We start from the raw sequence: 12523 nt of genomic DNA, 5'->3' as shown, positions 1-12523 counted from the left end.
CATCCTTAAGTATATGTGTCCTCCTTACGCTCTCTCCCGGCTACCCAAGACAGTTGACCGCTCTTGGTTTTTCCACTGTACTTTGTCCCATACACTCAGTATAACGGAAATCTTGAAAGGTCTTATCCGATATTACCTTATCCGAACAGAGAGGCGACAGCATGTTTTAGAATTTGGGAGACGGAGCGCCTGGGTAGCTCAGTGGTTAAGCCGCTGCCTTTGGCTCAGGTCATGATCTCAGGGTCCTGGGATCAGTCCTGCATCGGGCTCTCTGCTCAGCAGGGGGCCTGCTTCCTTCTCTCTCTCTGCCTGCCTCTCTGCCTACTTGTGATCTCTGTCTGTCAAATAAATAAATAAAATCTTAAAAAAAAAAAAAAAAAAGAATTCGGGTAGACCTCCGGATGCACAGGATAATCCCAGCAGCCAGGCATTTTTGCCCTCAATTTCCTCCCACGGAAAGAACCCAAGTTCGTTCTAGAAACGGATTAGATGGATCTGCCGCTCTGGGAAGCCAGAAGGCGAAATATCCCGAAAATGTGTTTCAGGCTATGAAAAAGGTGTGAAACAACACGACCAGGTGGTCAGTCCTTTTCCCCAGTATCTACGTGAGTTAAACTCAGAGTAAGTTACCCACCTGCTCATAGAAAGAGTGCTTCGGTTTGTATAGGAAGCAACATGTGCAGTGTTAAAAACTACACGAGTCTTTGCAGAGGCCAGGGGTAGGTGCATCAGGAAGAGGAGTTTCTCGGGTTTTAGGTCAGAGTCTCCCTGTCATCTCTCGCAGGTGGCCAGAGGACCTTGGTAACTGCAGGGGCGGGGACGCCGCCTCCGGGGCTCTAAGTCCTCCCAGCCGAAAGGGGGCACCCACAGCCACGCCTTTCCCGCCAACTCCACGAGTGCTCCAGCCCCGACTCGCGCGGCCGCCTCTGGAGCCCTCAGGACAATTCCTCTTCCGGGGCAGCGCGGAGGCGCGTGCGGGACCCGGATGCAGACGGGAGAGCAGCTATATAAGCGCCACGCAGGCCTTACGGCTTTCTCTTTGAGGAAGACGCGGTCGCAGGTTCGGCGGTCCTTTGGTGGCCCTGCTTCTGCTCCTGACTCACCGCTGTTCGCTCTCACCGAGGAACAAGTCGGTCAGGAAGCCGCGCCGCAGCCATGGTGAGGCGGGAACCGGCACCGCGCGGTTGGGGACGCGGAGGGACACGGTCCCTTCTGGGGACTGATCCCGGGATGGGAGGAAGCGGTGGGAATACGATCCTCACTTACTCTGTGGAGGAGGTTGTGAGATGGGAAGGAGCCTGGGAAGTCCCTTAAAGTCGTTTCCAGGCTTTTAAAGGAATCTGTTTCCGTTTGTGTAATGATAGGCTTTTAAAGACACCGGGAAGACACCCGTGGAACCGGAGGTGGCGATTCACCGAATTAGAATAACTCTCACCAGCCGCAACGTAAAATCTTTGGAAAAGGGTCAGTATGGTATTTTCATGGTGAGACCTTTGGGCAAAAAGTAGAATGAATTTGTTTTTGTTGCTGTACAGGATTGATTCAGGAGTCAAGTGACAAGTTTTTTAACTTAGAAAAGGCAAAGAAGGGTCTATCCTTATCTGTTAACTGTGCTTTTTAAATCCTTGTTGGCGATGAGGAGACAACTACTGTGTTGAACGATGATGACAGTTTTATACGCTATTCTGAGCCAGCATCAGCTAAAATTACTAACGCTTTGACTCTTTTGAAAGAACTGAAAAGATGCTTTTATTTCTCTGTAGTATGTGCTGATTTGATCAGGGGCGCCAAGGAAAAGAATCTGAAAGTGAAAGGACCAGTTCGGATGCCTACCAAGGTGAAGTAAATCAGGGGAGAGGGGGGAACACGACTAAAGAAAAATTGTTGGTAAAATTTGGTTCATGTCCAGTGCCCAGTTTTCACAGCTTTGCTGCTCGTTTTCTTGGGTGGGGTAAGGTGCTTTTATAAGGGCACTGTCTTGGCTGAGGAAAACTAATTTGCGGTCATAAATTGATGGTGATTTCGGTAAAAAGGAATGATGCTCTGGGAAGTATTTACAAATGAAATAAGCAGTGGTTTTGTAGGTGTCCTAGGGATAAGCATAAAACCATAAATGCTTGGTTTCCTTTGTCTTTTGTTGCAGACTCTGAGAATCACTACAAGAAAAACTCCTTGTGGTGAAGGCTCTAAGACTTGGGATCGGTTTCAAATGAGGATCCACAAGCGGCTCATTGATTTGCACAGTCCTTCTGAGATTGTTAAGCAGATTACATCCATCAGTATTGAGCCAGGAGTTGAGGTTGAAGTCACCATTGCAGATGCTTAAATCAACCTTTTTAATAAATTGATAATCTGTTGTTAAGGCTTGTTGACTTTTTTCCTAAATACCAACGTATTTTAGGAGTACAGAGTTGTACTAAAAAATCCTTGTCCACGTTTTGAGTACTCAAAATTAGGTTAATATTCTAGGGATGGGTGGTCTATCCTGTTTTCATTGTATCTCTTAAGAGGCCACTAAAGCAGTCGGTGCTTGACATCACCTGAAAACTAAGTTGTATTAACTAAATACATGGAGACCTTAGCATTGATGAATGTATGCAATGTGGTGGTTCATAACTGGCTGCATATTAGAGCTTTTCCAAGACATTTGGGTTTTAATTCCAAAAATTCTAATTTTAAGTAGATACAGGGTGCTTTTGTGGGCAGGTAACTAACATGGGAAATACTAAGTTCTGCCAGCTAATACACCTTTTCTCTTAACATTATTACACTAGAGTAAACTCAGCAAATTGTTAAATATTTTGGAAATATTGGCCTTTATATTAAGCAGTTTTGCAGAGAAGTGGTTTAATTTTAGATTAACAGATCAAAAAAAGACCCAGTATTTAGGTTATATTTATAGAACTGTATATACAGGCCTTGGAGTTTCTTTTAAGGTGGAGCTATACTAATGTGTAGTTTATATATAAACATTTAATAGATGTATGTTAAGAGAAAAGCGTGTCATTAGTAGAGCAAATTTATTTAGGCGGACCCCTATGACACCGTAATGGATAACATTGTTTAGCTATTAGACTCTATGCCTTTTTTTTTATTTTTAAAAATTTAGAGAGCAAGACTGCTTGGGGGGCAGGGTAGTGGGAGAATCCCAAGCAGACCCCACTGAATGTGGAGTCTTACAGGGCTTAATATCACAACCCCAAGATCTTGACCTGAGGAAAATCAAGAGTCAGATGTTCAATTGCCTGAGTCACCTAGGCAGTCCACTGTTTATACTTTATTTTCTTAAATGCTGTTCTTGTGCAAATCTGGAAACTGGCTGAGGTTTGGCTTGCCTGATGACTGGAGCATTATTAGTAGCACAGATGAAATTTAACATCCTCTTGATGTCCCATAGAAGTATTGAAATGTTTGCTTTTTAGGTTGTATAATCCTCTGGATATCCTCAATAGGCCTAATTCTCTACTAGAGAAAATTTTGTAGAAATACTTAACAAGAAAATTTCTGCAAATTACAAAGTTGACCAGAAAAAGTCATTGTGACTAGAATTACAGTCATGAAACATGCCTTTTTCCTGGGTTTGGACTTAGATCTTCACTTCTCTGAACTATGTTGTCCACTATCCTCAGTTACCATGTGTATTTAAACTTTGGCTGAGATTGCTCTGTACATCCACTAGACAGCCTGCACCTCACGCAGCTCAAACCTGACATGTTTAAGATGAAAATCCTCTTCCCTCCTGCAAACTTGTTTTCTTTCTCAATCCATGGTCCACCACACAGCCACGGGGGTCACTCAAACATTGATTCCACATCTATCTCTTCCAGTATCCAAGTCCTCTTGATTCTACTTGTTTTAGACTTCAAAAAATAATTCAGACATCAGTGATTTGAGTGGGACTGAATCTGGAAAGAACTATGCCAAGTTGATAAGCTCAAAATCCCAGGTATTTTTTTTTTTTTTACTAATTATAATTTAACGAACCAATTAGCTTGGGAAACTAAAAAGATTTTACTGTAACTGCTGAATAAACACTGCCATAGGCATAGTACTTGAGAAATTCCACAATATGAGTCTAGTTAAGGTAAGCATATAGATAAGCTGTATGAGGTAAGCAGTGATCCATTCTTAGAAGCTAGTGTTTTTGGTATACACATGAAAGAATTATTAATCAGAAGCCAGGTAATGAGCTACTAGCCTGTTTTCCAGTTTTCTAAGCTGAAGAGAGCTGTTCAGGTAGTGTTAAAATCGTTTTAAAACAAGTACCTGGTATGTGGCCCCCACATAGAAGTACTTACAAGCTTGTTTTGATGATCCAAATGTACTCCAACACAGAAATCTGGAATACACTCAGTACCCAGAGAACTGGTTGAGAAAATGCCAGTCCTGTGAAAAAAAGGCCACTTAGGACTAAAGAATAGGGAAAGGGGTGCCTCAGTAGATCAGAAGATGTTGAACGGTTCTGTGGCCTTAATAACACTTGTGAATTTTAGCTGATATGTGCCAAAGTAATATATCAGCAATTGTAATTTTCCCCTTCAGATTGTTGGAGTTGTATTTAAACTATAGGTAATACTTAGAGCTTGTAATAAACCTGAAATATAACACTTAAAATATTAAAACTACTATTATCTTTGATTCTTCAAACATTTAAAAACTACTTGGAAACAAAAGCCCTGCAGGATCTTGGGATACATAGAAACCAACTAAAGGTAGGTTAAATAGTGCTAATGGTGCCAACGATTCAGAGTTAGAGGCCAGCTTGTATGGATTAGCGATGTAAAGAAATACTGAAAGTGGGAGGTCTCCAGTCCTCTCCATGTCTGTGCCATTTGCTGATCCCATTTCCTTACCTGACCGGGATACCAAAGTGCAAATGTGCAAGCGCTAGATACAGAGCGAACAGGCAAGAGAAGTAAAAATTCATGGCCATGCTGTCAGATCTGCTCAAAAGGTTATTTGGGTATGTGAGCTTGATACAATACTTCTTTGGGCCTCAGTTCTGTGTAAAATACTTAAAAGTATCTGAGTATATATGCGTGTCCTTTGTCTGTCTCTGGGACATACTCCTACCAAACCAAGACTGGCTTGCTAAGGGCATAGGTTTCTCACACCAGGACCTCAATTCCCACAGGGTGGGGCACACTGCTGGCCAGTGGTATTAGGTCAAATGACATTTGCAGAAGTATACATGAATCCTTGGGGGCATGGCCTTTACGTGTCCTTCACCCAAAAAGTGACCATGTAGGTCTAACTATGGCTGGAGAAACTGGCAAAGCCAAAGTTTTATCTTTTGAAAGTAAGATGAATTATTTCCTTCATCCTAGGAATAGTATATTTCACTTTTATAGCAAGTTAAACTCAGAGAAGTGAATCCTTCCATATATTTTGTTTGGTAAACTTTTTCTTTACATAGAACCCAACCTAAGAAATAGTTAACGTTGTATTATTTGAAACTTCATATACATAAAAGTAATTGTAGTCTTCCTTTAGCTATATAAAATTTGTATCTTTTTAAATATAATTGAGAATATTCAACATTTTGTAAATTATTTTTATGATTAATTATGTATCTGGGAGATATTTTTATATTTGCACATACTTCATTTCTTTCAGGGAATTTTAGATTATATGGATGCGCCTGAATTTAACCAGAATTTATTTAGTAATTAGTTAATTTCAAGAATGAATCATTTATTTAAGAACATTTACTATATGCAGCTCTTATTCTAGGGTAGTTAGAAGAGAGTTCAGTCATAGAATACCAATTTTCAATTTTAAGATACTAAAATTGCTGCCTTATATATTTCTGCCCATTTATATTCCTACCAGTAATGAAAGTGCAATAACATCTATCTGATAATAAATATTTTATCCCTACCCTCCATTTGTTTATTTTCTCTTTCTGGTGCTCCTATCGGTTGGATGACCTGGAGGCCCTGTATGTCTCTCAGCTTTCTTTCACATGCTCTTTTAGTCTTTTTTCATTATCAAATGTGGGATATTTCCTTGAATTTCTCATCTAGCACTTTTATTGTTAGTTTTTCATTTTGATACCCTTTTCTATTTCCAGAAAATTTCAAACATACATAGTTGTAGAAGGAATGGTATAATGAACCCACTCAACTTTAAGTTGATGTCAAACTGATGCCAGTTGACCCAATTTTCACCCTCTCCCCCAAGCAACCTTCAGATTATTTTGAAGTTAATCCCAGACATCATAATATTTCATATACAAATTTTTCAGTGTCTAAATTGAAAAGATAGGACTCTGATTTTTTTTTCAATTTAGTAGTGTTAAATATGTTCACATTGCTGTGCAACAGATCTCCAGAAATTTTCCATCTTGTTTAATAAAATCTATATCCATTGAACAACTCCTCATTCTCCCCTCCCCCACAGCCCTTGGCAACCACCATTCTAGTTTGTTCCTAAACTTTGACAACTTTAGGTACCTCATATAAGTGGAGTCATAGAGTATTTCTTTTTGTGACTGACTGGCTTATTTCATTCAACATGTCCTTACGCTTCATCCTCGTCCCATATAAGATTTCTTTCTTCTTGAAGTCTGAATAATATTTCATGTATATGCCACATTTATTCATTCTTTATTCATTTATCCCTCCATGAACATTTGAGTGACTTCTACCTCTTGACTATTGTGAACAATACTGCAGTGAACCACAGGAGTACTACTATCTTTCAAGACCCAACTTTCAAATTCTTTTAGGTAAACACTAAGAAGTAGGATTGCTGGATCATATGGTATAACTGTATTTTTAATTTTTTGACTTTTCCATAGTGGCAGCACCATTTTACATTCCCACAAGGATTGGTTTTTTTGTTTGTTTTTATTTTTTATTTTTTTAGACATCCTAATGGATGTGAGGCAGTATTACATTGTGTTTTGATTTGCATTTCTCTAATGATTAGTGAAGTTGAGCATCTTTTCTTAGATTTGTTAGCCATTTCTGTGTCTTTTTTTGGAGAAATATCTGTACAAGTTCTTTGCCCGTGTTTTCGTCAGGTTATTTTGTTCTTGTTGGGCAGTAGGAGTTCTTTCTATATTCTGAATATTTAACTCATTATTAGATATGTAATTTGCAAATATTTTCTCCCATTCTGTAGGTTGCTTTTTCACTGTTGATTGTTTCCTTTAATGCGCAGGCTTTTTAAAGTTTGATATAGTCCCATTTGTCTATTTTTGCTTTTGTTTCCTATGCTTTTGGTGTCATATCCAAGAAATCATTGCCAAATCCTATGCCATGAAGATTTTCATTGGTGTTTTCTTCTGGGATTTTTGTTTTTTAGGCATTAGTTTAAGTCTGATCAATTTTGAGTTAGTTTTTTTAAAAGATATAAGGAAATTTTTGTATATGTCTTCATTCTTTTGCATTTGATATCCAGTTTTCCCACCACCGTTTGTTAAGGAGGCTCTCCTTTCCCCCACTGAAGAGTCTTGGCACCCTGATTGAAAACCATTTGACCCAATATGTGAGGGTCGAAGCATCTTTGCATTCCAGGAAAAAATCCCACTTTGTCATAGTGTATAATTCTTTTCATGTCCTGATGAACTTGGTTGGCTAGTATTTTGCTGAGGATTTTTGCATCAGTATTTATCAAGGATATTGGTCTATAGTTTTCTTTTTTTATTGAGGTATAATTGACCTTTAACTTGTTAAATGTGTTTCAGGTGTACCAGGTAATGATTCAATTTTGTATAGAGTCTGTAGTTTTCTTAACGGTGTTTTTGGCTTTGGTATTGGGATGATTCTGTCCTCACAGAAGGAGTCTGGAAGTGTTCACTTCTCCAGTTTTTTAGAGGAATTTAAGAAGGATTGGTGTTAATTCTTTAAATGTTTGGTAACATTCCCCAGTGAAGCCGTCTGATTCTGGGGTTTTGTTTGTTGGCAGATTTTTTATTACAGATTCAATCTCCTTACTAGTCTGTTCAAATTTTTTATTTCTTCATGATTCAGTCTTAGCAGGTTGTATATTTCTAGGAATTGATCCATTTCTTATAGTTTATTCAATTTGTTGGCATATAAGTGTTAGTAGTATTCTCTTATAATCCTTTTCATTTCTGTGGGATTAGTTGTAATGTCCCATATTTCAATTCTAATTTTAGTTATTGAAGTAGTCTTTTTTTTCAAGTGATCTAGCTCAAGGTATTTCAATTTTGTTGATCATTTCAACCATCCAACTCTTAGTTTTGTGGGGTTTTTTTTTTTCTGTTCTCTATTTTGTTTATGCTCTGATCTTTAGTATTATTTTCCTCATGCTAACTTTGAGTTTCTTCTTCTTTCTCTAGTTGATATAAAATTAGGATACTGATATGAGACTTTCTTATTTCTTAATGTAAGCATTTACACCTATAATATTCCCTGTGGTACTGCATTCACTTCATCTCATAACTTTTGGCTTACCGTTTTTCCATTCTCCTTTGTCTCACAATAGTTTGTAATTTCCCCTGTGAATTCCTCGACCAAAGAATTTGGCCAAATTGGTTTTTCTGAATTCCAGAAAGTTGTTGAACTCACAAGTCTGTTTCCATTTTCTATTTTGTTATTTATTTATTCCTTGGTTTTCCTCTATGATAATTTTAGTGAGGTCTCTAGGCAGAGTTGAAGCAACTCTCTTTGCTCAGTCTGCAATCCTGGCTGAAAGTTAACTGATTCTTAAACTTTCTTGAGCATCTATTTTATATAGATAACCCATCTAGGATAGTTCTCGTTAAAAAGAAAGAATAGCATTGTGCCGAAGGGTAGGGGCTCCTGAACCAGATCATCTGGGTTCCAAATTTGGCTGTGCTCTTTTCTAACTGAGATTTTGAGTATGTTACTTACACTCTTGTATCTTAATTTTCTCATCAGTCAAATGAGAATAAAAATAATAAATGCCTCAGAGAGTTATTGGAAGGTGAAATGAGTTAATATTTTTAATGTGCTTAGGTCAGTGCTTGGCATAACTATTTTAATATTTGGAAATTAATAAATTTGAATTTCAGAAAATGAAATGTATCTGAAAATGTGGCCCCTTGAATTTGTCTCACTCATATCTGCTGCAGAGGACCCTGAATACCATTGCATTAAAAAAAATTTTTTTTCTGCCTAGGAATCTACTAAAATTCATGGTGACCACTTTCACAGTTAAGTGGATAGTTAATACAAAGCAAATATATAAGTTTAAATGACTGTGTGTATGCCTGACAAGATACACAGACATCATAGTCACAAGTGAAATAAATTCGTAGAAAGTCCAACTCTTGCCTCAGAGGCAAGAGGAACAACTTGGCAAAAGAAACACTCAAGGAAACAGATTCCAAACATTTGTTTCCTTTTATTTTTACTAATTATTGCATTCTCACAGCAAAGCTTGAGGAGAGTAAGAACTCTACCTAGTTAAAGCCCAACCAAAAGATCATAATAAATAGTGAAAAATATAGTTCTACAACATTGCAGTATTTTTTAGAAAGAACTTTTGACATTGTTTTCCTATAAGCATTTTGACAGGTGTTTTTAATCATATAATATTCATTATTTGTTCACTTAAAATTTAGCACATTGTACATTATCAAGTCTCAAGTGTTTTCATTTCTTCAAGAGTCAACACCGTGAGCTTAAGTGTTTTCCAAAGGCAAATTCCATTAAACTTTGCTTTAAAATGAGGGAAGACCCACAAGAGCAGAAAGTATTTTTGTCTCTTAAAACTGAGAAAGAAATAAACCAGCACACTAAAACCAGTAAGCCTGATTTATCACTATTCAGTCAATAGCTGCCATAATGCCAGAAAATGAGGTGGACATATGATTCCTCTTTTTGTTTTTCTTTTGAAATAATCTCAAACCTACATAAAAGCTACAAGAACAGTACAAAGACCATTTTGTCAACCATTTGGGTAAAAGTCAACAGGACACTCCATCACCCCTAAACACTTCAATGTATTATTTCCCACACAAAACCGCATTCTCCAACACAATCATAATACACCCATCAAAATTAGGATACATTAGTTCCATCTAATCCTCATATCTCATTCAAATTTTGTCAGTTGTCCTAGTTTTACAAGGATCCAGAAGAGAATCAGGCACCCCCTTGAGTTAACAGGTCTGGTTAGTCTCATTTAGACCACGACAGTTCCTTGGTGTTCCCTTGACCTTCATGACCTTGATGTTTCTGAAAGTTACAGGTGCTGAAATTTGGATACCTTACTTACCCAACTCAGGATGCAGCACCACATGCAGAGCTGACTCTACTGAGGACCTCCCACTTGGGCTGGATGCCCTAAGTTGTGCCACTGTTGCCACTGCCACCACAGTGACATTACCTCATCCTGCTTAGACTTCAACACCCTTGCACTGGGGCCCCCACCCATGCAGGCACCCCTCTCACTCTACTGAGGCACTAGTACCCTGCACTTGGATGTCCCACCACAGATACCCACTTCACCCTGTTCAGGCACTGATACCCTGCAATGGGAGCATTGCAGCTCCCAACCCCCTGCGTGGGTGGTCTCACACAAAGGCTGAATTGCTCAGGGAGTGAGGGATAATGGGGAAAAAAAGACGACAGCTTTAGACAGTGTTAAGAAACGTTTTAGTATCTGTCTAAACATGAATTGTAGCAGACAAAAATCTGAACCAGTTGATGAGCTAAAGTCATTTTACTAAGCAGAAATCACAAATTTTAAACAAAAGTCTTTTAGTTTATATCAAGAATCCCAAAGGATTGTTTTGGTATATTAACATGGATGGTTACATTTGACTACAATTATTGTAAAAACATGCAAAGAGAATTCACTCAGCCTTAAACATTTTACGTGTATACACAAAAACTGATATTCAATCTACTTTGCTCAAACTAAAAATGAAATCAATAAAAATTACTACATAAAACATTTAAATTAGTATGATATAAAATTTGGTTTATTGTTTTATAGTGACATGTTAGTGTTCTCTAGAGAAACAGAACCAATAACATATATATGTGAAATTTATTGAAATATTTGAAATTTACTGTAAGGAATTGGCTCATATTATTATGAATGCCGAGAAGTCCCAAGATCTGCTGTGTGAGTCAGCAAGCACAGACCCAGGAGAGCCAATGGTTTAGTTCTAGTCTCAGTCCAAAGGCCTGAGAACCAGGAGATTCTATGGTATTAGTTCCAGTCTGTAGGCCAACAGGTTCGAAAATAGGCCAGGAAGAGGCTCAAGTCTGAAGGCAGGAAGAAGACAATGTCACTGCTCAAAAGCAGTCAAGAGGGAGGACATCCTTCTTACTCCCAGGAAGGACAGCATTTTTGTTCTATTTGGGCATTCCACTGTTTGGATGAGGCCCACATATATTGGGGTGAGGGGCAATCTGTTTTACTCAGTGTACTGATTTAAATGTTAATCTCATTCAAAAACAGCCTTGTAGGAGCTCCTGGGAGGCTCAGTGGGTTAAAGCCTCTGCTCAGGTCATGATCTCAGGGTCCTGGGATCAAGCCCTGCATTGGGCTCTCTGCTCAGCGGGGACCCTGCTTCCCCATCTCTCTCTGCCTGCCTCTCTGTCTACTTGTGATCTCTCTGTCAAATAAATAAATAAGTAAATAAATAATAAATAAAATCTTAAAAAAAAAAAAAAAAAGCCTTGTAGAAGCACCCAGAATAATATTAAGCCAAATATCTGAGCCCCTCATGGTCTAGTCAAGTTGACATATGAAATTAGCCATCGCAGGGACACCTGGTTGTTTCATTCTGACTCTTGATTTCAGTTCAGTCCCAGTCTCAGGGTTGTGAGATCAAAATTAACCATTAGAAATGGCAACCTGAATGTTCCTACTGGAAGCCCTCTTTCCTACAGGAAACTGCTAGTCCATGCTAGTCCAAATGTCCAATTACCTTATCACTTCTTTTTTTCTCTTGCACCTATAACATAAAAATTTAACATCTTAACTGCTTATAAGTGTGCAGCTCAGTATGTCAAATATATGCACATTGTGGTGAAGCAGAGCTCCAGAACTGTCATTTTGCAAAACTGAAATTCTACACTCCTTAAACAACTCCCCTTCCCCCTGCCCCTAACCTCTTGATCACCATGCTACTTTCTGTTTCTCAGAGTATAACAATGTCACATATCTCACAGTAGTGGAATCATAATACTATTTGTCATTTTGTGACTGGCTTATGTCACTTAACAGAATGTCCTCAAGGTCCACCCATGTTGTAGTATTTGACAGGATTTTCTTTCTTGTTAAGACTGGGTAATATTCCACTGCATACATACCACATTTTCTTTATCTGTTTATCTATTAATGGACATTTAGGTTGTTTCCACCTCTTGGCTATGAACATGCATGTTCAAAACCCTACTTTCAATTCTTTGGGGTCAATTTCCAGAAGTGGGATTGCTAGATTGTGTGGTCTATCATCACTTCTTACCCAGGCTATTGCAAGAGCCTCCCTACTTTCCCTTTGCCCCAGGCTCATTCTGTTTTTTTTTTTTTTTTTTTTTCCATAAGTGCTAAAACTATCTTTCAAATA

The 12523-nt window shown here is 38.4% G+C and overlaps 1 protein-coding gene and 1 non-coding gene across 2 annotated transcripts; both read left to right on the top strand.

Annotated features, from left to right (window-relative positions):
• The first annotated feature begins 985 nt into the window (after positions 1-985).
• On the top strand, positions 986-2362 carry RPS20 (ribosomal protein S20). Its single transcript, XM_059394599.1, has 4 exons — positions 986-1158; positions 1365-1464; positions 1764-1837; positions 2144-2362. Exons 1-4 carry the CDS (start codon positions 1156-1158, stop codon positions 2324-2326), a joined length of 360 nt encoding a protein of 119 aa, XP_059250582.1. The 5' UTR covers positions 986-1155; the 3' UTR covers positions 2327-2362.
• Positions 1630-1696, top strand: LOC132014822 (small nucleolar RNA U54). The gene has a single exon (XR_009403457.1). It is a non-coding gene; the product is annotated as a small nucleolar RNA U54 (small nucleolar RNA).
• Positions 2363-12523: the final 10161 nt, after the last annotated feature.

The sequence above is a fragment of the Mustela nigripes genome, chromosome 3 (assembly GCF_022355385.1).
Source record: "Mustela nigripes isolate SB6536 chromosome 3, MUSNIG.SB6536, whole genome shotgun sequence".
Lineage (NCBI taxonomy): Eukaryota > Metazoa > Chordata > Mammalia > Carnivora > Mustelidae > Mustela > Mustela nigripes.
The sequence above is the reverse complement of the archived record's forward strand: the minus strand, read 5'-3'. Positions and strand labels throughout refer to the sequence as shown.